At 53.2% G+C, this 25,610-nt stretch overlaps 2 protein-coding genes across 2 annotated transcripts; both read left to right on the top strand.

Annotated features, from left to right (window-relative positions):
- Window positions 1–692: 692 nt before the first annotated feature.
- Window positions 693–5,249, top strand: INTS5 (integrator complex subunit 5). The gene is made up of 2 exons (XM_070426396.1): window positions 693–792; window positions 2,098–5,249. Exons 1-2 carry the CDS (start codon window positions 713–715, stop codon window positions 5,075–5,077), a joined length of 3,060 nt encoding a protein of 1,019 aa, XP_070282497.1. The 5' UTR covers window positions 693–712; the 3' UTR covers window positions 5,078–5,249.
- A 243-nt stretch (window positions 5,250–5,492) lies between these two features.
- On the top strand, window positions 5,493–24,973 carry GANAB (glucosidase II alpha subunit). Its single transcript, XM_070427285.1, is given in 26 exon segments — window positions 5,493–5,559; window positions 8,802–8,906; window positions 9,053–9,161; window positions 9,413–9,540; window positions 12,769–12,948; window positions 13,350–13,415; window positions 14,142–14,211; window positions 14,377–14,464; window positions 14,550–14,646; window positions 14,889–15,069; window positions 15,595–15,748; window positions 15,932–16,167; window positions 16,245–16,371; window positions 16,478–16,557; window positions 16,780–16,923; window positions 17,024–17,120; window positions 17,690–17,791; window positions 17,963–18,206; window positions 19,009–19,073; window positions 19,248–19,324; window positions 19,434–19,508; window positions 19,683–19,700; window positions 19,702–19,797; window positions 19,882–19,994; window positions 20,135–20,235; window positions 20,341–24,973. Coding segments are annotated over 26 exon segments (2,901 nt in total). The 5' UTR covers window positions 5,493–5,521; the 3' UTR covers window positions 20,451–24,973.
- Window positions 24,974–25,610: the final 637 nt, after the last annotated feature.

Genomic DNA, 25,610 nt, shown 5'->3' with positions numbered 1-25,610 from the left:
ATAGTTACCACCCTCATCTCCATCAGAGGGAGCAGTCATGGAAAAGTTAAATAAAGTACTCAGCCAGTAAGTGGAAGAGCTGGGGTTTAGGTGGACGGCTGGAGTGGGGCCCTGGCCGAGGTGTGCTGGCTGCACGCAGTGACCAGGCTACCTCTCTGCACACGTGGGGAAGTGCGGGCAGGAGACAGTGCAGCCTGAGCAATGGAGACTGATAGGGTCGGAGGGCCAAGCTGGGCTGGGAAGACGCCCAATTAATTTCGGGCCACTTCTCCCTCCTCTCTTTACTTTTCTTCTCTTACCAATTTTCTCTTCTTTCTTTTCATCTCTTTTCCGCTTTCCCTCTTCCCTTCTCTCCTTTAACTACTTTTTACATGGTCACTATTTCTTAAATATTTCCCAGTGCTTCATTTTTTAGAAACGTCGTGAAGTGGAACATTTTGTAGTTTGGACTTGAGGAAGAACAATCGAATCGTCTGTGTATCCATGGCCCTTTGAAAAAAGAAGAAAAAGGCGGCAGTGACGGCGGCCGGGGCGTCTCTCCTGCTGGGCCCGCGGCGCGGCGCGGAACCAACGTGCGCGGCCCGCGGGAGTCGCCGGATGGGTTTTCTTGAGAGGCCTCGTCGCCGCTTGTTCCTTTCGGGGGGCTCGCGCCAGCGCGCATGCGCCGCTGCGCTCCGCCGCTCCCGCCTCCGGCTTGGGCTCGGGCTCCGGGATGTCCGCGTTGTGCGACCCTCCCGGGGCCCCAGGGCCTCCGGGGCCGGCCCCGGCCACCCACGGTCCCGCGCCGCTCAGGTAGTCAGCGCCCCTGGCATCTTCCCCCACCGCGCGGCCCCGCGCCGATCCCCCAGCCTCCTCGGCAGAAACCCGGATCCTACCCGAGAGCCTGCGTCAGGGTCTCCGAGAGTCCTGCTTGGGTCTCCCCAGAACTCGGGGGCTGCCTCCCCCACACTCCGGGCGCCCCTGCCCGCGCTCCCACGGCCTCGGGACTGCCTCCCGCGAAACCCAGCGCCTGGGTACTCCGGACCTGGCCTTGCTCTCCCAAGAGTTGGGGGCATCAGAACCCTTGGGACCCCAGCTCTCCTGCCCCCTTTAGCCCGGAGGAGAGAAACCCAGGGTCCCCTGACTTCATGGACTCCCCGAGAGCCCAGGCCCAGGAATTCACAGAATGCTTTGTGAATTTCCAGCCTTTTCCCTCCCAACGGAAACACTCCTGCCAGGGTGGGATGTTTTTAATTTTTTTTTTTTAATTTTTTTTTTGAGGATCCAGAGAGGAATGGCACAGTCAGAACCCTAGGGGATGCTGTCTTCTTTGGCAAAAAGGGCAGTGAGAAGAAGGGGATTTTGCCTCTTCTCATAACACTGAACCTCAAAGACTGAATCCATATGTTTTGGGAGGGGAAGGGAAGGGTTGAAAGGTGTTGCCTTGTCTGCACCCTGGAACACCTTGATTCCTAGGCACCTGGAGGGTGCTGGGCAGGTGGTGGTTGTGTATGTGGAACCCAAGTGGTGGGTGGTTCGGACGCTTGCAGGATATGGGAAGAAACAGGTATCGGGAGGGAGATTTTCTTCCCGTGAAGAGTAAGCTCCAGGGTGCTTGTGTTGTGGTGGAGCATGCAGTAAAATTGGAAAAGTGTTTTTAAATATACTCGATTCAACAAAAATGTATTGAGTGCTTCCTATATACCAGGCACCTCCATAGAAGGAGATTTAGTATTGAAGAGCACAGAAATGGTTACTATCCTCTTGGAGTTGATAATCTGCTTACTTAACCTTGGTTTCCTTATCTGTAAAATGGGATCATAATAATACCTACCTTATTGGGCTGTTGTCTGGATTGAAATAATACAGGTAAAGTACTTTAAAAAGTACCTAACACATTCCCAGAGTTATCTAATAATGATATTATTGGAAGAAAAATAGCTAATATTTATCGGGTGATGAGTGTGAAATAGATACGGTGCTTGAGTGCTTTATGAACATCATTTCACGAGGGAGTTATAGTTATCCCTATTTTACATAACAAGAAGCAAGCTCAGGAGGGAATGTACCTCGCCCATCATCTCCAACACACTAAGTCTGTCTCTTGTTTCCTTACAGTGCTCAGGAGCTGTCCCAGGAAATCAAGGCTTTTCTGACTGGTGTCGACCCCATTCTGGGCCACCAGCTCTCGGCCCGGGAACACGCGCGCTGTGGTCTTCTCCTCCTCCGCTCTTTGCCACCGGCTCGGGCTGCCGTGCTCGACCACTTGCGAGGCGTCTTTGATGAAAGTGTCCGGGCCCACCTGGCTGCCCTGGATGAAAGCCCTCTGGCTGGCCCACCTCATCTCCGCCCGTCTGCACCCTCCCATGTCCCCACTGGGGGACCTGGTCTGGAGGATGTGGTACAGGAGGTGCAGCAGGTGCTGTCCGAGTTTATCCGGGCCAACCCGAAGGCCTGGGCACCTGTGATTAGCGCATGGTCCATTGACCTCATGGGGCAGCTGAGCAGCACATACTCGGGCCAACACCAGTGTGTGCCCCATGCCACTGGCTCTCTCAACGAATTGCTGCAGCTGTGGATGGGCTGTCGGGCCACGCGCACGTTAATGGACATCTATGTTCAGTGCCTCTCGGCTCTTATTGGTAGTTGCCCAGATGCCTGCGTGGACGCCTTGCTGGATACCTCCGTCCAGCATTCCCCGCACTTTGATTGGGTTGTGGCCCATATTGGCTCCTCTTTTCCTGGCACCATCATCTCCCGAGTTCTTTCCTGTGGCCTTAAGGACTTCTGTGTTCATGGTGGGGCTGGAGGTGGAGCTGGTGGCACTGGTGGAAGCTCTTCTCAAATCCCCTCTACAGACCCCTTCCCTGGATCTCCTGCTATCCCTGGGGAGAAGCGGGTACCCAAGATCGCCTCAGTTGTGGGCATCCTAGGGCACCTGGCCTCCCGTCATGGAGACAGCATCCGACGGGAGCTCCTGCGAATGTTCCATGATAGCCTGGCAGGGGGCATCGGGGGCCGGAGTGGGGACCCCTCCCTTCAGGCCACAGTTCCCTTCCTTCTGCAACTGGCAGTCATGTCACCAGCTTTGCTGGGCACAGTCTCTGGGGAGCTGGTGGATTGCCTCAAGCCCCCAGCTGTGCTGAGTCAGCTTCAGCAACACCTGCAGGGATTCCCCCGAGAGGAGCTGGACAACATGCTCAACCTGGCTGTGCACCTGGTGAGCCAGGCCTCTGGGGCAGGTGCCTACCGTCTGCTGCAGTTCCTGGTGGACACAGCCATGCCTGCCTCGGTCATCACTACCCAGGGCCTGGCTGTGCCAGATACTGTGCGCGAGGCTTGTGACCGGCTGATTCAGCTGCTGCTGCTACATCTGCAAAAACTGGTTCATCACCGGGGAGGGCCTCATGGGGAAGGGGTGCTTGGCCCACCCCCACCCCCCCGCCCCGTGCCCTTTCTAGATGCGCTAAGAAACCATGTTGGAGAGCTGTGTGGAGAGACATTACGATTGGAACGGAAGCGCTTCCTCTGGCAACACCAGCTCCTGGGCCTGCTCTCGGTCTACACTCGGCCTAGCTGTGGACCTGAGGCCTTGGGCCATCTCCTGAGCCGGGCCCGAAGCCCTGAAGAGTTGAGTTTGGCCACCCAGCTCTATGCAGGGCTGGTGGTCAGTCTCTCAGGCCTCCTGCCGCTGGCCTTCCGAAGTTGCTTGGCTCGGGTGCATGCAGGGACTTTGCAGCCTCCCTTCACGGCGAGGTTCCTGCGCAACTTGGCACTGCTCGTGGGGTGGGAACAGCAGGGTGGCGAGGGCCCTGCAGCCCTAGGAGCCCGGTTTGGGGAGTCTGCCTCAGCCCATCTATCTGACCTGGCTCCTCTCCTGCTCCATCCTGAGGAGGAAGTAGCAGAAGCTGCTGCCTCCCTCCTGGCCATTTGTCCCTTTCCTCCAGGAGCCCTGTCCCCCTCCCAACTCCTGGGACTGGTGAGAGCTGGGGTGCATCGTTTCTTTGCCTCTCTGAGGCTGCATGGCCCCCCAGGTGTGGCTTCAGCCTCCCGACTTCTGACCCGCCTCTCGCAGACCTCCCCTGCAGGGCTCAAGGCTGTCTTGCAGCTGCTAGTGGAAGGAGCCTTACATCGGGGCAACACAGAACTGTTTGGCGGGGAAGTAGATGAGGACAGCGAGACTGTTTCTGTTGTCTCCGCTTCTTTGGCTTCTGCCTCCCTGTTGGACACAAACCGGCGGCACACGGCAGCTGTGCCAGGTCCTGGAGGGATTTGGTCTGTTTTCCATGCTGGAGTCATCGGTCGTGGCCTAAAGCCACCGAAGTTTGCCCAGTCACGAAATCATCAGGAAGTGATCTATAACACCCAGAGCCTTCTTAGCCTCCTGGTGCACTGTTGCAGTGCCCCTGGGGGCAGTGAATGTGGGGGCGGCTGGGGGGCTCCCACCCTGAGCCCGGAGGCTGCCAAAGCTGTGGCAGTGACCTTGGTGGAGAGTGTGTGTCCTGATGCAGCTGGTGCTGAGCTAGCCTGGCCTCCTGAGGAGCACGCCCGGGCCACCGTGGAGCGGGATCTCCGCATTGGCCGGCGCTTCCGGGAACAGCCCCTACTCTTTGAGCTGTTGAAGCTGGTAGCAGCTGCTCCTCCAGCCCTGTGCTACTGCTCCGTGCTACTGCGGGGGCTGCTGGCCGCCCTCTTGGGCCACTGGGAAGCCTCTCGCCACCCTGATACAGCCCACTCCCCCTGGCACCTGGAGGCATCCTGCACCCTGGTGGCTGTCATGGCCGAGGGGAGCCTCTTGCCACCCGCCCTGGGTAATATGCATGAGGTATTTAGCCAGCTGGCCCCTTTCGAAGTGCGTCTGCTACTGCTCAGTGTCTGGGGCTTCCTCCGGGAGCATGGGCCCTTGCCCCAGAAGTTTATCTTTCAGTCAGAGCGCGGACGCTTCATCCGGGACTTCTCCAGGGAGGGTGGGGGTGAGGGTGGACCCCATCTGGCTGTGCTGCATAGTGTCCTCCACCGCAACATTGACCGCCTGGGCCTTTTCTCTGGCCGTTTCCAGGCAGCTTCACCGTCCACTCTGCTCCGGCAGGGGACATAGCCTTTTCCTCGCTCTATCTAGACGCTGAGGATGTTTGAGCAGTGAGACGGGGCTAAGGTGCTGCAGAAAGATGGAGGTTTCTCTCCTGAGACCTTAGCGTAAAGAGCGCTGTCACTTTTTCCCTCTACCTTTTTTTTTTCTAAATAAAATTTGCCGATTTGAGAAAAACAGAGTCCAGTGCCTCCGTGATGCTTAGAGCCGGCAACATAGGACAGCGCCTGGCTCTGGACACTCCCGCCTCCGGCCGTAAGCCCCGCCTCCGGCCGTAAGCCCCGCCCCCGCCCCGCCCACCCCCGTGAGCATTTAGAGTGCGAGGTCCGCCAATGGGGCAGCCGCCCGGAGCCGGGCCAATCCGAAAGCCGGAAGGGGCGGGCGCTAAGCTACGTGGCTCAACGCGCGCAGGGGGAGGGGAGGCTCGGGGTCAAGGAGCAAACCCGGCACAAGATGGCGGCGGTAGCGGCAGTGGCTGCGCGTAGGAGGCGGTGAGGAGTCCGGAACCCGGGGCGCGCTCGGGACGCCCCCAGATCCCCCCAAGCCCCATATCTCTTCTTCTTGAGTGTCTTCCCGAGGCTCCGCCCCCCCGGCGTCGCGAGGACTTTGTCTCTCTGGAGGCTGCTTCAAGCGCCCCCCGCTTCCTCGCGGTGGACCCGCGCGGCGTTGGGGGCCCATACTTTTGGTCCTTGCTCCGGCGGCTCTAAAAGGCCGCAGCCGTGCGCCCTGGTTGGCTGTGGCCATTCTCAGTCGCCTCCCTTCCCGGGCGGCTCGCTGCGATGAGCGCTACCGCCTCCTTCCTGCCGTGCTCGGGGCCATGGTGGGGGGGTGGGGGGACGAGACGTGGCCGGGCCTCCCGGACCGCAGCGTCCCGCCGGCAGTCGGCCTGCACTACCCTTCGTGCGCTCCCCACCGCCAGAGCCCCAGCCCCTGCCCTGCCCTCCACGTGGGCACCAGCCCTGGCGTGTTCGGTGTTCACGCTCACTGGGCACAGCTGGGGCAGGATCCAGAGTTCACAGTCGGCCTGGATGATGTTGCTCAAACACAACATGCAATCGAAGGGTTTGGTCTGCGCTCTCGGGTTTATATTACCAGAAAAAACAAACCAAAAAAAACCTGCTCGGAAGAATCACCGGCTCCACAAAGCGTTTGCCAGGACCTGAGGGACGTGCTGGGTGGGAGAGGCGCGGACTGCGCAGCGTGAAGGAAACGTGGGTCATAACACACCTCCTGGAAGTCTGGCCTCAAACAGCGGTGCCCTTGCCCTGTTGCTCATCCCCAACTTTGGCTTTTGGGCTACCTCTGGCTCCGGGGCACTCGGGGCACCCCAACAGGTCACATCTGAGCGATCTCTTAGAAATCCTATCCCCACCCCCACCCCGGCACCTATGCAAACCCATTTCACAGAGTGAGCTAGTAGGACTCCAGAGGGTCTTTAACTCCCGGTGCTGCTGGTTCCTGCTGCGTTAGCGGGTGGACATGGGCGCAATGGGGCAGGGTGGCCGGCGCCTCACTCAGCACCCGGGCCCCATGCCTTGCTGTTGCGTGTCCGATAGCATTGCTTCTGCGAGTTGGCGACTGCTTATTCCTCTGGGCACATTCAACCACAAGCCTGGTGTTTGCCTCCGCTTCCTGTCTGGCCCGGCTTGCTTTGTACATCCCTCTGGCACTGGCGGGCCTGCTGTGTTCTGTGACCTCCTTTCTGCTGGTTTTCTTCCCCTTGAGCTTCCAAGCAGGCGCTGAGGCTAGTGCTGGATACCGTGTGTAGAGCAGGCCCTGCCCTGTGGCTTCCCCATTAGCAGGTTGCAGAGTTTGAATGCTTAGAAGAAGCCTGTGTTTTTTTTGTGTGTTTCTCCCCTATCTGGACTTCCCGCCTCAGTCTCTGGGCGAGCATGTGCAAGCCGCAGATTCCCGGGCCCCGAGAATCTTCCTTTCGTGAGCACAGCAGGGGATTCTTCACAGACACGAAGGTTTGAGAACCCCTGTGTAGGATACACTCAGAATGCGTGACTGTATCCTGCAGAGGAACTGGGTTCAATAAGCCTGTTAAATCCCTCGTCTGGCACTTGACATTACAGCGGGGAAGTGGTAGTTGGTGGGAGCCTTGGGGTGATGGCCCTCACGGGGCCGGCCCTGCCAGTGGTTAGTGTGCTGTATTTGCGGCAGGAAGTCCGGGGGCCTAGAGGCAGGCGGAGGCGAGTGCAGTCCCATTTCACCCCTTACTTGGATGGATTATTGAGCCTTTTATGCCTCAGTTTTCCCATTCGGGAAAAACCTCAACCTACAGTCACCAAGAAAACAAAGGAAGGGAAAGGAGGTAGTGTAGCTAAAGAAGTGATTCTCAACCCTAACCCCATTAGAGTTGTTTAGGGAGCTTTTAAAGAATTCTGATGCCCAGGCCCCTCGTCAAACCAGTTAGTTCAGAATCACTGTGCGTGAGACCCAGGCACTGACTTTATTTATTTATTTACAATTGATTTTAGAGAGGAGGGGGCGGTGGGGGAGGGAACAGGTTTGTTGGTCCACTTATTCATGCATTCATTTGGTTGATTCTTTTTTATTATTATTATTAAAGTATTACATATGTCTCCTTTTTTCCCAATTGACACCCCCCCCTCCACTCCCACCCCTGAGGGCAAGCCCCCACCGCCCCAGTGCCTGTGTCCATTGGTTATGCTCATACATTTGGTTGGTTCTAGTATGTGCCCTGATGGGGGTGTTAAACCCGAAACCTTGGCTTATCGGGACAACACTCTAATCTATTGTGCTACCCGCCAGGGAAGAAATACTTGACATTTTTAAAAACTGCAGGCGGAGTTGCAAACCAGGGAGAGAAAGCAGTTAGCCAGGTCCCTGGGGTACAATAGGATTCAGTACAAGTTAGCTATTACTGTTCTTTCCAGACTTGGGTGGTGATGGTGGTGACTTACTTTGCAGATAAAGGAGTGGAGATTGGAGGAGCTGGATACCTAGGGTGCTGGGGATGTTGGGGCCCTAGCAGCTGTGATGAGCAGGCAGGCTGAGGTGCATCCTTAACTTTTTCACTGTTGCCCCACCCAGTGCCTTCCCCTGGAAAGGCATGGCTCGCTTTGTTTCCCTCTTCCACACACAGGTCCCGCCACCTCCCTTGGGGCTAGCTCCTCTGCTCTGAGAGGCTGATGTAACCAGAGTCAGTACCAAGGCCTCTGACGGCCAAAGATCCTTGGTCCACTTTCTTTGCCTTTTTTTGTTTGTTACCAAAAACCACTGAATTGTACACTTTTTGCATTAAAAAATATATTTTTATTGATTTCAGAGAGGAAGGGAGAGGGAGAGAGAGAGAAACATCAATGATGGGAATCATTGATTGGCTGCCTCTTGCACGATCAGGGATTGAGCCTGCAACCTGGACATATGCCCTGACCGGTAATTGAACTGTGACCTCCTGGTTCATAGGTCGACGCTCAGCTACCTCGGCCAGGCTCTTTGCCTTTTTGTTTTTATTTATTTATTTAGCTCTTTGCCTTTTTAAAGGAAAGTGTGAATGAGCTAACTCCTCAGCCTGACAACTTAACCCTATGCCCACCCGCCTTCTGTTCTCTTTAATGGGAATCCATCTTTTTCCTCTTTTCTGAGCTGTCTTTTAGGACTTGGCTTTTACCTCTGAGAGGGAGGCCCTTTCTCACTGATTGTTCCCTCTTTCTGATTGTTCCCTTTTTCTGATTGTTCCCTCTTTTGTCCTTTTTCTCCTCAGGTCTTGGACAGGTTTGGTGCTGGCTTGTCTAGGGGTCTGCCTGGGACTTACCCTTGCTGTGGATAGAAGCAACTTTAAGACCTGTGAAGAGAGTTCCTTCTGCAAGTATGATACTTCTAGGAGCGTGGGATGGGATGTAGGGTAAAAAGGTGGTCTCTGTGGCCGATGGGGTAGCCTGGGGACATGGCAGGTGATGGGGAACCTAGAGACATTGGGGCACCCTCCCGTCTTCTAAACCATTTGCTTGGCAGGCGGCAGCGAAACATACAGCCAGGCCTCTCTCCATACCGAGCCTTGTTGGATTCTCTGCAGCTTGGTCCTGATGCCCTCACAGTCCATCTGATCAACGAGGTCACCAAGGTCAGGGGAGAAAAGGGAATCTGGTGGGGGTGGGGGTGGGGGTGGGGAAGTGGCCAGAGGGGATTCGGGAAGGGGAACCTACAGCCAGCATCCTGTCCAGCCATCTGGGGACTTTCACTTTGTGAGGAATTCAGACCTCAGGTCCCATAGGCAAGGGCCCAGGAGCGGGAGACCCCTCAGGAGGGAGTGGGTTCAGAGGTCATTCCATGGTGTATCCTCCACTTTATCCAGATCCAAACCTCTGCCCCCAGGTGTTGCTGGTGCTGGAGCTCCAGGGCCTTCAGAAGAACATGACTCGGATCAGGATCGATGAACTAGAGCCCCGGCGGCCTCGATACCGGGTGCCAGATGTGTTGGTGGCTGATCCCCCCACAGCTCGGTAAACCTTTTCAGAAAACCTGTCCATCTTCATGGCCCTTTTTTCCTTCCTGATAAATTTTTACTTGGCATTTGACCTTTCTTAACACTGGGACAACAGCTGACAAACACCTTGCCACACTCCTCACCCTCCCCTATATATATATCTTACTGATTTCAGAGAGGAAGGGAAAAGGAGAGAGAGACTATCAATGATGAGAGAGAATCATCGGTCAGCTGCCTCCTTCTCAGCCCCCACTGGGGATCGAGCCCGAAACCTAGGCATGTGCTCTGACCGGGAATCAAACCATGACCTCCTGGTTCATAGGTCAGCGCTCAACCACTGAGCTACACTTGCCAGGCTTAAGTGTTTGATTTAGATTCTCAACCTTCCTAATGCTACGAACCTTTAATACAGTTCCTCATGTTGTGGTGACCCCCAGCCATAAAATTATTTTCGTTGCTACTTCATAACTAATTTTGCTACTGTTATGAATCGTAATGTAAATACCTGATATGCAGGATGTATTTAGGCGACCCCTGTGAAAGGGCCGTTCGACCCCCAGGTTGAGAACCGCTGATTTAGAAGATAACATAAATCCTTCACCCAGCCCATCCATGTGCTTCTCTCTGTCCTGTGCCCCTCACTCCCCCAGTTACGGTTGTTATTCTGAAGTTTATCAGTCCCTTGGCTTTTTGTTCTTACAGTTGTGTCATGTATGTATATAAACACATAAATATACTTGTGTGTATCTAAGCAATAAATTACGTGGTTTTGTTCATTTTTGAGGTTTATAGGGACATTGATCTCAATGAATGTCTTCTGGGATTTCCTCTTTTCACATAACTTTATTTAACTCTGTTGCACATAGTTCATTTTTTCACTGCTGATAATGTTTTACGATTATATCCCAACTTATTTATCGTTTCTATGTTGATGAACATTTTAGTCGTTTCCAGTGTTTTGCTATTCGAAGTGTTGGCATGAACATTGTTGTCCATGTCCCCTGTGTCCCTGTGCAAGTGTCTCTTCAGTATAGAGCTAGGAGGGGACTGCAGAGCTGGAGAATGTGGAGATGATCTACTTTCTAAGGTAACGCCCAAATGGCTTACCAGTGTACACTCCCACCAGCAGCATGGGATCCACACTGATCCAGATTGGTGCTATTGGACTTAATTTTTGTCAGTGGAATGGGTGTTGAATGATACCATGTGGTGGTCTTGGCTTGGTTGTTTTCCCTAGTTTATTAATGAGATTGACCATCTGTGTATCTGTCATTCTGGCTTACTAGTCTGTGAAATGGTAGTTGCCAACTATGCTTATTTTCCGTTTATATTGTTTGTCCTTATTGATTTGTAGAAATTCATGTCTTGACACTATGACACTAATTCTCTACCATTTATATTGCAGCTATCTTACCCAGATTGTAGCTTATCTTTCTACTTTCCTAAAGGTGCCTTGGAAAAAAAATTTTTAATTTTAGAATAGTTTTAGATATTTAGGAAAGTTGCAAGAATTTTATGAAAATTCCTTATACCCTCCACTCCTGTTTCCCCCTGTTGTTAACATTACTGTGGTAGAGTTGTCCTATCTAATGAGTTGATGCCATTATTAACTATCTAAAGTCCATATTTTATTCAAATTTCCTTAGCTTTCATCTGATGCCTTTTTCTTTTCTGTTTTTGGTTAATCCTCATCTGAGGGTATTTTTTCTGTAGATTTTTAGAGAGCATAGAAGGGGAGGAGAGCAGGGTGGTGGGAGGGTGGGGGGAGATGAGAGACACATTGATTGGTTGCCTCCCACACACACCCCGACCGGAGCCAGGGATTGAACCTGCAGCCAAGGTACCCTTGATGGGAATCGAGCCCTTCACCCTTTGGTGCATGGGCCAGTGCTCTAACCTATTACCCACACTGACGTGGCCTACTTCATGCCTTGTTCTATGCCATGTAGGGCATCATGTTACGATTTAGTTGTCATGTCTCCTTGGGCTCCTCTAGTCTAGTACAGTGTCTCTGACTTTTCTTGTTTTTGTTGATCCTAAAGGTGTTTTTTGATAAGTAGACGTTCTGAATTTTAGTGTTTAAAATGTATTAGTTTTTGTTTTTTAACCCTCACCCAGCCTGGCCGGTGTGGTCAGTGGTTGAGCGTCGACCCAGGAACCAGGAGGTCACTAGTTCTGTTCCTGGTCAGGGCCATGCCCGCTTTGGAGCTCGATCCCCAGTAAGTGGTGTGCAGGGGGCAGTCCATCGATGATGTTTTTCTCTCATCGATGCTTCTATCTCTCTATCCATCTCCCTTCCTTTCTCTCTACAAATCAGTAAAAACATGTTTTTAAAAAAATCCTCACTTGAGGACATGCTTAGAGAGAAGAAGGGAGAGGAAAGAGACAGAGAAACATCAGTGAGACGGAGAAACATGGACCGGTTGCCTTCCGCATGTGCCTTGACGAAGAATCGAATTGGCAGCGTTTCAGTGTGTGGGACCACGCTCCAACCAGCTGAGCCACTCTGGCTGGGCTCAAATGTATCGCTCTTTCACAGCTTCTGGTGTTAGTGTTTTCTAAGTTGTGTTTAAATACTTTTCTACCTCAAGGGGAAAAAAAAATTCTTTTAATTTTTTTCTAAAGATTTTACTTTTAAATTTTAAGTCATAATCTGTCTGGAGTTGATATTTGTGTTTGGCATGATGTAGGACTTTCTTTCCTATCCGGAAGTTTGTTTTTCATCTTCATTATTAAATAATTCTCCAGTCCTAGCTGGTTTGGCTCAGTGAATAGAGTGTCGGCCTTCGGACTGAAGGGTCCTGGGTTTCATTCCGGTCAGGGGCACATGCCTGGGTTGCGGGCTTGATCCTCAGTAAGGGGAGTGCAGGAGGCAGCCAATCAATGATTCTCTCTCATCCTTGATGTTTCTATCTCTTCCCTCTCCCATCCTCTCTCTGAAGTCAATAAAAACATATTTAAAAAAATAAGTAAGTAAATAAATAAATAAACAAATAAATAGTTCTCCTTAGTCCTCTTGATCTCACTGGGCTGCCTGCCACCTCTGTTATGTTTAAAAGTTCTAAGTATCCTTGGGTCTGTTTCCAGGCTCTTCTTTGGTCCCTTTGGTCAGTTTGTCTGTCCCTACACTGTTACCACACTGCCTGTAGCTCCTGGCAGGACCCCCACCCCCTCCTTCTGAAGTGTCTCAGTTATAGTCTTGGTCCTTTGTCCTTGTTTATATCCCTTTCGATCTTCTCTCCAGGCTTTCTGTCTCTGGCCGTGACGACAACAGTGTGGAGCTCACCGTGGCTGAGGGACCCTATAAAATCATCCTGACAGCACGGCCGTTCCGCCTGGACCTGCTGGAGGACCGCAGCCTTCTGCTCAGCGTCAATGCCCGAGGACTCTTGGGTTTTGAGCACCAGAGGGCCCCCAGGGTCTCGTGAGTACCGGGTTGGGGCTGCAGGCAACCTAGTTGAAAGAGCCTAAGGGTGTTGTGGGGTCTGGCACTGGGTCCCTGGGGGAAGACAGGGGTAGGACAGTCAGGTAGGGGCTGAGGGCTGGTAGGAAGCAGGCCAGGTCACAGTTTTCTTCATTTCCTCTAAAACCAGGAGGCGGTCACTTTTGTCCCTGGGCTGTACCTCGGGCACCTCCTCTGAGAGGCCTGCCTGGGTCTGCCTTTCCCTTTCCCTTCTCACGCCATCACATTTCCCAGGTTTATTTTCTTCCTCTCCCCCCACCCCCCATGTCTGGAAGTTTGTCGACTGAAACTCACTTTTATGTTTCTGTTTTTGTGTTGGTTTTGTGCCTCCTTCTCCCTTCCCTACCCATCTCCTGCCCTAGTTTCTCGGATAAAGTTAGTCTCACGCTCGGTAGCATTTGGGATAAGATCAAGAACATTTTCTCTAGGTAAATCATGGCCATTGGTACTGTATGTGTTCCTCTGCCTTTACCCACCCTGCACTCTGACCCCCAAGGGAAGGGGCCCCAGACCCTTCCATGCCCTGCCCTTCACTCACCTCTTTTTCTCCAGCTATGTGGTCCCTGGTCCCTGTTCTCCTGACTGGGAGAAGGAAGATGAAATATGGGAAGTCCCTAAGGAATGTAGGGAGCTTCTTGCTTTGCCAAGGGCTGGAGAGATGCTGCCTGTTGCTGGGGTTCCTGGCTCTCAGCGGGGGCGCCCTAGGCTCTGAGCAGAGCTGCTTGCCAGCTGCCCTGGAAAGCAGGCTTGGGCACCCCTCTTGTGCGAGTCCCTGCATTTATCCGTAGCGGCTTGATCATGGTGTGACCCACCGGCCTTGCAAAACCTGGTGTCAGGACAGCAGGCTGAGGCCCAGCGAGGGCGTTTGGGGCCAGTCTCCCCGGAGGCAGCAGAGCCAGGACTGGCATTCCGAACCCAGGCCATCGGGCCTCCGTGTGGAAACACCTCCTGGTGGCATTCACTCCTCATTTCTCTCCATGTCCTTTGGACACTTATATTCATGGGGGTCCCTCTCTAGGCTTAACCATTCGGTCCCTTCCTCCATTGCCTTCGTTCCTTTGGACCCTTGGCTCTCTATTCCCTCACCCCTCCTTCCACTAGCCCCTCGTCCCTGCCCCCTCTGGATTGGAGCAGACAGCTCTCCTACCTTCCAGGCAAGAATCAAAAGACCCAGCTGAGGGCGATGGCGCCCAGCCCGAGGAAACGCCTGGGGATGGTGACAAGGCAAGTGTGTGGGGTGCGTGGTTGGAGCACAGGGCCGGCTGGGAGGTTGGAGCGGAAAGGCCCACAAGAAACCGGAGCTCCGTCTGGCTCTCAGGGAGGGGACTGCGAAAACGGGCGGGGAGGAGAGAGCTGCTGTGTGATGGGCAGTGTGCTTCCGCCCCACAGCCAGAAGAGACCCAGGGGAAGACAGAGAAAGATGAGCCGGGAGCCTGGGAGGAGACGTTCAAAACCCACTCTGACAGCAAGCCGTATGGTGAGGGACGGAGCGTCCGGGGTGGGGGCGCAGGGAGTCCTCGCCAGGCAGCAGCTCTGGAGCGCATCCTTCGCTTTTCTTCCAGGCCCCACGTCTGTGGGCTTGGACTTCTCTCTGCCGGGCATGGAGCACGTGTACGGGATCCCCGAGCATGCAGACAGCCTGCGGCTGAAGGTCACTGAGTGAGTCCCAGGCTGCCCTCAGGACATGGGGACAGAGGAGTCGGGAAGGTGGGAGATGTGCATGCAGATTGGATACGCCAGTCAGGCATGGATCACTTCCTGTGCCCAGATCACCTTTATCACTGGAAGATTCTTCCTTGATAAAGCGCAGGGGCCGTTTCTTATATCCCTCACCTGTGTCTGCGGGAGGGGTGGGGTTGTGTGTGCCGGGGCCTGGGGCCAGTCCGTCTGTCTGCCTGCAGGGGTGGGGAGCCATATCGCCTCTACAATTTGGATGTGTTCCAGTACGAGCTGTACAACCCCATGGCCCTGTACGGGTCTGTGCCTGTGCTCCTGGCGCACAGTCCTCATCGGGACCTGGGCATCTTCTGGCTCAACGCCGCAGAGACGTGGGTGGACATCTCCTCCAACACTGCCGGGAAGGTGAGCGCACGGGCAGGGGAGCAGGAAGGAGGGCGTCGTCGGGTGTGCTGGCATGAGCTTTGAAGAGGTTGGTGGGGTAGCCCATTTGGGGTTGGGTGAGAAAGGGGGCCCTGGGCCTCGGGAGCCGCCTGCGAGTTCCCTGCCACTTGCAGAAGACACACACTCATGCATTTCTTGTCAGTACGTTATGGGCTGGATACTCTGTAGGTGCTGGGACAGCACTGCTTATTGAGGTAGGAAAAGGCTTCCCGCTCAGGGAGGGAGCGCTGTTAGACAGCAAAGACAGCGAGACGAGTTCAGTGGTAAGTGCTGAGAAAGACATGGGGCAGTCACGAGGCAGGTGTGGGGCAGCGGTGCCTCCGATGGTGGCACCCAGGAAAGCCTCACTGGGAGGTGACATTTAGTCTCAGCTCAGATTGACGCCTTAGGAGCCAGTGTTAGGAGGGTTTTGAGGGAAACATTGCTGCTTTGTCTTTGGTTTGGGAACGAGAGTGGGTGTTGGACCTCTCTCTGTCCCCTCTCCAGACCCTGTTTGGGAAGATGCTAGACTACCTGCAGGGCTCGGGGGAAACCCCGCAGACAGATGTCCGCTGGATGTCGGAGAGCGGCATCATCGATGTCTTCCTGCTGCTTGGGCCCTCGGTCTCCGACGTCTTCCGGCAGTACGCCAGCCTCACAGGTACGCCGCCCCACGCTGTACAGGAGGCTGCGGCCGTGGCTTCTCGAGGGAGTGACTCTTTCAGAAGTCCCGTGCCCTTTAGTCTCCCTTTGGTCTACAAGCCTCCCTCAGTGTCTGGGTGTCCTCAGAAGCCCCAGGTTGGCCTGATTCCATGGTGACCCCCGTCCCTCGCTGAACCTGCAGGGACCCAGGCATTGCCCCCGCTCTTCTCCCTCGGCTACCACCAGAGCCGCTGGAACTACCGGGACGAGGCCGATGTGCTGGCAGTCAACCAGGGCTTTGATGACTACAACCTGCCCTGCGACGTCATCTGGCTGGACATTGAACACGCCGATGGCAAGCGGTACTTCACCTGGGACCCCAGCCGCTTCCCCCAGCCCCTCACCATGCTGGAGAAGTTGGCATCCAAGAAGCGGAAGGTAAGAGGACTACAGCCATGGTTGGGTTTCTGACATAGCCCTGGAGAGCTCTGACCACCCGTGTTCCTTGCGCCCAGCTGGTCGCCATTGTGGACCCCCACATCAAGGTGGACTCTGGTTACCGTGTACATGAAGAGCTGCAGAACCAGGGTCTCTATGTTAAAACGCGGGATGGCTCTGACTACGAGGGCTGGTGCTGGCCAGGTAGGTGGTGCAGCCCCAGAATTGAGGGAGAGGCTGTCAGAAGACCAGGGAGGTACAATGGTGACTATTATGCCCCTTGGGGTTGACAGCCACCCTTAACTTCTAGGCGCCGCTGGTTACCCCGACTTCACCAATCCCAGGATGAGGGCCTGGTGGGCTAACATGTTCAACTTTGACGACTATAAGGTATGGCGGGCCTCTTTCTCCACTGCATCTGTCTTTCCCACCCACCTCCTTGCCTTGGTCGTGCTCTGCTTGGTAACCTGCTGTGGTCGGGTGCCGATATGAGGGCTGTGATGACCCTGAGAAATGCATCTTTCTGGATTCCGAGGAGCTCTTTGCTCTGACGCTGTTTGTCTTCTTTCTCCGTCTGTCCTTCTGTCCCCATTTTCTTCCTTGTGCTCTTAGGGCTCAGCTTCCAACCTCTATGTCTGGAATGACATGAATGAACCCTCTGTGTTCAATGGCCCTGAGGTCACCATGCTCAAGGATGCCCAGCATTATGGGGGCTGGGAGCACCGAGATGTGCACAACATCTACGGCTTCTACGTGGTAAGAGGCTGGAGAGGAGGGACTGAGGGCTGGGAACTTGCCACAGATGACAGCTGGCCTTTGCTCCTCACTGCCCCTGCCCTCTTCTGTCTCCACTCAGCACATGGCGACTGCTGATGGGCTGGTGCAGCGCTCTGGGGGTGTGGAACGCCCCTTTGTCCTGAGCAGGGCGTTCTTCGCTGGCTCCCAGCGCTACGGTAAGATGTGGAGGGTAGGCGAAACCGGTTTGGCTCAGTGGATAGAGCGTCGGCCTGTGGACTGAAAGGTCCCGGGTTCAATTCCGGTCAAGGGCATGTACCTTGGTTGCGGGCACATCCCCAGTGGGAGGTGTGCAGGAGGCAGCTGATCGATGTTTCTCTCTCATCGATGTTTCTAACTATCTCTCTCCCTTCCTCTCTGTAAAAAATTAATAAAATATTTTTTTAAAAAAGGTTACATAGTATAGATTCCATTAAAAAAAAAAAAAGTTGTGGAGGGTAGAGCTGAGGGAGAGGGTGGGAGGCCAGATGGGAGAAGCCGTGGACCTCGGCCTGGTTCTTGGGGAAATCCGTCCACGCAGCCATCCTCGGAGCGCTCCCCTCTGCACCCTTCCGGCTCTGCACTTTCAGGGCACCAGGGAGGGGTGTCCATTCACGTGCTCTTGTGACCTCTGCCCTCTTCAGCAGGACCCTGGGGGCCCAGAGCCGGTGTGGCAGGTCAGAGAAGTCAGCTGAAAAGGCTGAGCCCTTTCTCTCTTTGCAAGCTCCCCCTCTCTTGTCTTCCTCAGGAGCCGTGTGGACGGGGGACAACACTGCTGACTGGGACCACTTGAAGATCTCTATCCCTATGTGTCTCAGCTTGGGGCTGGTGGGACTCTCCTTCTGTGGGGGTGAGAGGGGGTTTGTGGTCCTCGGTTTGGTGGGAGGGGGACAAGGTAGCGGGCACAGGACCTGGGCATGAATGGAGAGCTGAGAGTCCAGCGTGGGGCCTCGGGGCGCGCCTAGGCAGCTGCCCTCCTTCACCCACTTTTCCAACCTACTTCTCCCCTCCCCTCTCCCAGCTGATGTGGGCGGCTTTTTCAAGAATCCGGAGCCAGAGCTGCTTGTGCGCTGGTACCAGATGGGTGCCTACCAGCCATTCTTCCGGGCACATGCCCACTTGGACACTGGGCGGCGAGAGCCGTGGCTGTTACCGTCTCAGTACCACGACATGATCCGAGATGCCTTGGGCCAGCGATATGCCCTGTTGCCTTTCTGGTACACCCTCTTCTATCAGGCCCATCGCGAAGGCTTTCCTGTCATGAGGTGAGGCATTCTTTGGGTCTACGTCAGCTGAGGTGGCTGGGCGGGGCGGGGCTCCATCTCTGCACCTCTTCCTTCACTCACCAGGGCTTTGTAAAGGAGGGTCAAGAATAAGCAGAGACCAATAGGAATGAATAGAAGGGGACATTATTGAGTACTTACGACAGGTTAGGCATTATTCATCTCTGCAGGTGTCCTATGCTGTGGAACGTTTATTCTTGGGAGGAAACAAATACATAAATAAGAAAATTGTCAGCAGTGACCAGCTCTTTGAAAAATAGAAGAGCATAATGGAATTAGGTTCCACCCAGGGCCTTTTTGAGAGGAAGGCCATGTGAGATGAGGCCTGAGTGATGACTAAGATGGATTTTGTGATCTAGAGGAAGAGTGTTCCAAACAGATGGGACTCCAAGTGCAAAATTCTAGCGTGGAAATGAGTGCGTTGTGTTCCAGGAGTAGGAAAACCAGTGTGTGTCGGGGAAGGAACCAGAAGGAGAGGTAGGAGATGAGATGGAGGAGAAAAAGAGGACCTGGTCCTGGAGGGCCTTGCCGGCCAGGATAACCAAGTGGCCACTGGACGGCTGCGTGCAGAACAGTTGGAGGGGCGGCAGGAGGAGGAGGGAGCTGGGTGAGGAAGTTAGTGCCTAGGCAGAGCTGAGGTTGCAGAGCTGAGGGCTGCCCCAGCCCCCCTACTAGCTGGAAGCTCCTGGCTCCTACCCCTGTGCTGTTCTTGTCAGCTCCCGGGGTAGCATCGTGGACATCTGCCAAAACAGCAAGTGTGTTCCTTTCTTGTCTTCCTTCCTAGGCCCCTGTGGGTAAACTATCCGCAGGATGTGAGCACCTTCAGTATAGATGACCAGTTCCTGCTTGGTGAGAAATGGGAGGACGGTTGGTGGTGGGTGGGCTGAGAAGTAAGCACTTGCGGGAGGGGGTCTGTGAACACACGGGGAGGGAGGAGGGGAGGCTGGTGGTGCATGGCAGGCGCTGTGGTGCTCCCTGGCTGGGAACTGATCTCTTGAGTTCTGCGTTGATTCTGGTGTTTAGGGGATGCGTTGCTGGTTCACCCTGTATCAGACGCTGGGGCTCATGGCGTCCAGGTCTATCTGCCTGGCCAAGGGGAGGTGAGTTAAGGAAGGGTGTGGTGGGAAATAACGGATGGTGGCAGCCGAATGGGGTACTTGCGATGGTGGCCTGTGTGGTGAGTGACCAAATCTCTCTTGTCGCCCACAGGTGTGGTATGACGTTCAGAGCTACCAGAAACATCATGGTCCCCAGACCCTGTACCTGCCTGTGACGCTAAGCAGTGTGAGTATGCCTGACCGGCCTCCCAACTCCGGCTGCCCGTGGGCTTCCAGACGGGGAGACAGTGTGTGCTTTGGGGTCCAGTATCCACGTGCGGACAGATGGGCAACAGCAAAGGATGCTGCAAGGCCAGGTTGGACAACAGGCAGCTTCACCCCAGCGCTGCTCTTGCCCTAGATCCCTGTGTTCCAGCGCGGGGGGGACCATTGTGCCTCGGTGGATGCGAGTGCGGCGCGCTTCCGACTGCATGAAGGATGACCCCATCACTCTCTTCGTTGCACTCAGCCCGCAGGTGAGAGCACAGGCAGTCCCCTGGGGATGGATGGGCCTCACTCCCTCCTGGGCTCAGCTCTCACCTGTCCCACTTCCTCCTCAGGGTACAGCCCAAGGAGAGCTCTTTCTAGATGATGGGCACACGTTCAACTACCAGACTCGGCATGAGTTCCTGCTGCGTCGATTCTCATTCTCTGGCAACGCCCTTGTCTCCAGGTAATGAGGTGCCCGTCTGCCTTGGCAGCTGCTGGGGTGGCTGGGCCTCAGGGTTGCTCACAGCTCACTGGGTCCTTTTCTTGTTCTGGGCCGCCTCCTTCCTTCCACTCTGACATCTACTCCCATCTTGCTCCCTCCAGCTCAGCAGACCCCAAAGGCCACTTTGAGACACCAATCTGGATTGAGCGGGTGGTGATAATGGGGGCCGGAAAGCCAGCAGCCGTGGTGCTCCAGACAAAAGGTGAGGAAAGGGGAGGCCGGGCAGGCTGGGGACACCCGCCTGTAGGAAAGCAGTTGGTATGTGGGAGTTTATTGCTCTGATTACGGCGCTTCCTTCCTCCACCAGGATCTCCCGAAAGCCGCCTGTCCTTCCAGCACGACCCTGAGACCTCTGTGTTGATCCTGCGCAAGCCTGGCGTCAACGTGGCGTCTGACTGGAGTATTCACCTGCGATAACCCAAGGGATGTTGGGGAGGGGGTGCTGTTGTGATGTGAGTTACTGTTCCTTCTGCCTTGGACTTTGACCTTCCCCAGACGTCACTGTGCTTATCCCCAGACCCGGATTCTGCCAGCACCTGGGCAGGATGAGGGCTGTCTCTGGGCCGTGAGTTCCTCTTGTGATCTCCTGCTCCCCCCGCCCCACCCCCACCCCCGAGCCTCCCTTCACTCTGTTGCTCTGTCTGGAGCACATTCACCTGTGAAGACCTGGGGACCACAGGGCCCTTGCTTTCCCTTCTCTCCTTCCTTCTGGGCGTCTGAACCCGCCAGACCCTCTCCACTCATGCCTCTCGGGGGTGTGGATGCCATTCCCTGGAAGAAGTCGAGGGCAGTGAGCTTTAGGGCTCCTTTTCCCCGACCCCGTCCCTCCCTAGCAGGCTGCTTTCCTCTGTATTTCTTCCTCCTGCCTCTTCTCTGTCAGCCCTCCCCTTTTTGTGTCCCACTGACACACTGGGACCACCCCTTATCAGGATGGATCAAAGGAGTGAGGTTGCTGGAGAACTTCCTCTTCCCTCTCTTCCCTCTCTTCCCTCTGCTTCCAACCTTTCCTCTTTCCCATTCCTTCTAGAGCTGCTGCAGCTCTGACAGGGGCAGTTCTGCCCCCCCTGTCCTAAGGGGAAAGAAGTTTCCACTTCTTAAGTGGGAGTGGGCATTACACTTATTTTGTCCCCTTTTTGTCCCCTTGAGGGGCATTCAAGATGGAGAAATCAGTTGTGGTTTCATTGAATCACAGTCACCTGTATTTATTGCTGGGAGAAGGCTGAGCGGGGCGGGAGATGATCATGTGTGCCCGGGGTGGGCCCGAAGCCCGGGGGTGGGGGGTGGGGGGTGAGGGAGGACTAACTGGGGATGAGGGGACATATTTGTGACAATTTTTTTTACTTCCTCTTGGCCCCCAGCTGTGACAGGTTTTGATAAAAGGAGAAACAATAAAGAGATAAACGATAAATAGCGGTTGGTGTCTGGATTCTAGTTCTGGCCTGAACTATAGACCCATTAGAATCCTGCAGGCCTGACATTGTATGTAGCCTCAGCATAAGCCTTTGTCCGTTCAGAAAAATGAAAAGTGCAAGACTGTCTCAGTTTGCTAGATGCCAGTATTTTCATAGAGGAGCCCCTTGAGGTCATCAGATTGTGAATGAAAAAGTGGTGATGCAATAAACCTGATGCGCTTGGAAGGCACCTGGCAGACGTGACCAGCTCAGTGGCCAAAAGTTACCACACAGGCCCAGCCAGCGTGGCTCAGTGGTTGAGCATAGACCTAGGAACCAGGAGGTCATAGTTCGATTCTCAAGCAGGGCACATGCCCAGGTTGCAGGCTCGATCCCCAGTGGGGGTTGTGCAGGAGGCAGCTGATCAATGATTCTCATCATTGATGTTCTATCTATCCCTCTTCCTCTCTGAAGTCAATTTTTAAAATATACATATATACGTGTGTGTGCGTGTGTGTGTGTGTGTGCGTGTAAAGTTGCCACACAGCATGGTCTGATCACAAATTCCAAACTGGGAAGGTCATGGCTGGCAGTCACATCTTAGGCCTATATCTTCCTTAGCAAAGGTCAATCTAAACATGAGCTTTGTCTTTTTAATATTTTAATTTTTACCAGAGGACATGTTTCCATCAACTTCTAGAGAAAAGAAGGGAGAGACAGAAATATTGATTGCTCACACACACACATGCATCCCATTTGGGGACTGAACCCCCAACCTAGGTACATGTCCTGACCTGGAATTGAACCTGCAGCATTTGGTGTATGGGATGATGCTCCAACCAACTGACCCACCCAGCCAGGGCTCTGTCTACTTAAGATAACATACCTTTGTTTTGTTTGTTTGTTTTTAATTTAATTGATTTTTAGAGACAGGAAGGGAGAGGGAGAAAAACATCCCATCCATGGGCTGCCTCCCGCACACCCTTACCAGGGATTGAGTCAGCAACCAGAGCATGTGCCCTGACCGGGAATCGAACCAGCAGCCTTTTGGTGCATGGGAGGTTGCCCCACTAACTGAGCCACCTGGCCAGGGCGGATAACATACCTTTGAAATGTCAGAGTAATTTTCTTTTCCTACCTCTGGGAGGTGCAGTCACAGTCCCCAGACACAGGACCAGAGCATGAAACGCGTTCCTTGCATACTGTGTCTAGGTGCTATAAATCTTAGTAACTGTCCTGTGCCCACCCATGTAAACAAGTGTGTGTCTCCCCACTTCGCCTTTTACCCAATACTAGATATTTCCCTGCTATGCTTGCTCCTTAGTCTACCACCCGTGGGTTTCATGCATCTTCTTTACGTCTTTGATTTTAACGTATAAACTAAGCTGCAAAACTGCCATTCTCCTGAGCATTTGAGGACTTGCTTCCTGGTGTATGTCCTCAGTTTGGCTCAAATTAAAGTTCTTTACAGGTTTGGATGTTTTTTGTTGACAAGATTTTGGTAGGCCTATTTAACACTCCGGTGTGGGGTGAATTTCCCGCCAAAATATAAGATGGCGCGGGCAATTATTTAGGTTTCCCACGCAAAATCAGGGATTTTTATGATACCTATTACCCCAATGGGTATGAAACGGTTCGCATACGCAGGTAGGTATCTTTGTGAACGGCAAACACAAATATTTGGTAATACGCAGTTACAATTGGCCCGAGTTTACACGTTTCCCGCACTCCACCGCAAATCTATATGAACCGAGTTAAGACGGCTCCCGCGGAGTACGCGCAATTCACGCGAGCCGACTTAACTCGTTTCCCCCACTCCAAGTGTTAATAGTAGTGACCAGAGCTGATGGGGTCTCTCGTGAAGAGAAATAGCTATATGACCAGATGTTCTCACTAAAGGCTGCTTCTCTTTAGCTAGCAGCATTTTAAAAATGTTCCCACCGTTTTAGTGACAGGAGATAATTTTCCATTTTGTAGACAGACCACAAGTCTTAGAGATGATTTTACAAGAAAACTAGCTTGTTTTTTTAAGGGAAAATGACTGCTTCAGCGGTTCTCAACCTGTGGGTCGTGACCCTTTCACAGGGGTCACCTAAGACCGTCGGAAAACACCTATATAATTACATGCTGTTTTTGTGATGAATCACTATGCTTTAATTATGTTCAATTTGTAACAATGAAATTGGGGGTCACCACAACATGAGGAACTGTGTTAAAGGGTCACGGCATGAGGAAGGTTGAGAACCACTGGCAGATGATTTGTACCTAAAGAGTGTGGGGAGGGAAAATAACTTTCACACTTCTAATTTGTGACTTGTTTAATAAATTGAATGAGATTATTAGGAGAAAATAATCTTCGGGTCTGTGAGAATATGGGACCTGAGGATAAATCGGGCAGTTGAGGCGCACATGCCCCAGACCACAAGCCCACCAGGGCAGAGGGAGGCAGGAGTCCGGGACTTCAAATGGAAAGTAGGCAATTCACAGGTAGATGAGAGAGAGCAAACATTTGGTAAACAAATTCTTGCCTGGCCACCCAGAAACAACGGGAGGCAGAGGGGAGTCTAACAGACTTGCCATTCTTAGCTCTTACGACCCTAAGGTGACAGTTTCCTTTCTGTAAGCACGTTTCTCTGTCTCTGAATTCCTTTAGGCAGGCAGGGGGAGGTAAAAGACTCTTCTGGAGTCATTTTTAAAAAATATTTTCCTATTGATTTCAGAGAGGAAGGGAGACGGGGGGAGAGAGAAACATCAATGATGAGAGAGAATCACCGATCAGCTGCCTTCTGCACCACGCCCCACACTAGGGTTGGAGCCCGCAACCCGGCATGTGCCCTGACCCGGAATCATATCCTGATCTCCTGGTTCACAGGTCGATGCTCAACCACTGAGCCATGCCGGCTGGGCTTGAGTCATTTCTTAAAAATAATCAGCTTAAAATCATATCCCCAAAAGGCATATTTTGGGTGGCAAAACTCTGCTTCATTTCAGGAATTAGAGAACGTGTTTATGAAATTCCTCAACTCAGGAAATATTTCAGTCAGTTCCCTGGGAGATAGCTCACTGCCTTGCCCCCCACCCCCACCCCCATTAAGCCCCCATCATCACCTGAGAAATGTGGGTCAGAGGATACCTGGAATCATGTATCTAGAAAGGTTGTAGAAAATTGCACAATGGCAATTACATATATGGATGGACAGAGGCCACACATTAAACCTGACGCGCTCAGGGAAGACCTGTGTGGTGGCCTCACAAACTCAGAGACCTGACGTAATCACAAAGGATGGTCTGAAATTAAAACTTTCTAACTTGCCCTAACCAGTTTGGCTCAGTGGATAGAGCATCGGCCTGCGGACTGAAGGGTCCCAGGTTTGATTCCGGTCAAGGGCATATACCTTGGTTGCAGGCACATCCCCAGTGGGGGGTGTGCAGGAGGCAGCTGATCAGTGTTTCCCATCGATGTTTCTAACTATCCCTTTCCCTTCCTCTCTGTAAAAAATCAATAAAATTTATTAATAAATAAATAAATAAAAATTCTTCTTAAAAAAACTTTTTAACTAAAGGCAGTTTATGATGGTGGGTAGCCATGTCCCTGACAAAGTTCCATTTTCACCTTCATTAGGCCTTGTCTGTTGTCTCTTGCATCTAGATAACACACGTTGGAAGGTCAAAGTAATTTTCTTTCCCCCCCAACCCTCAAAGCACAGGTACGGAACCAGAGTGGAAACCACAAATCCCCTCGTTGTTACTGAGGTAATTGTTGACTATTAACTACCCTGTACCCCTTACCCAAAAGAAGTGCGTGTCTATCATTTTACTTTTTATTCGATCCCAAAGGTTTCCTCATTTTGCTTTCTCTTGCCTCCCTAACTTATCACCAATGTCTTCTCTTCTGACTGTCATGCATAAAATAAGATGCAAAACTGCCATTCTCTGGAGCATGTTCTCAATTCATAGAAATTTTGCTTCTGGCAATTGTCTGACAGTTTGGCTCAAATCAACTCACAGAACTTCTCTGCAGGCCTGAATGTTTCTTACGTTGACACATAACTTTTGTCGATCTTATAGTTGCGTATCTATAAATTAGGCAATACCATCTATCGCCTAGGCCCTAGGATTATGGCGAGGACTGTATGAGATGGACCTAGAACACATGACAGGCCCTGGATTTCCGTCACTCCCGTAA

This window comes from Myotis yumanensis, unplaced genomic scaffold, assembly GCF_028538775.1.
Source record: "Myotis yumanensis isolate MYYU_CA2020_CCGP unplaced genomic scaffold, mMyoYum1.0.hap1 SCAF_10, whole genome shotgun sequence".
Classification (NCBI taxonomy): Eukaryota; Metazoa; Chordata; class Mammalia; order Chiroptera; family Vespertilionidae; genus Myotis; species Myotis yumanensis.
Note: the sequence above shows the minus strand (reverse complement) of the source record. Positions and strands in the feature narration are given on the sequence as shown.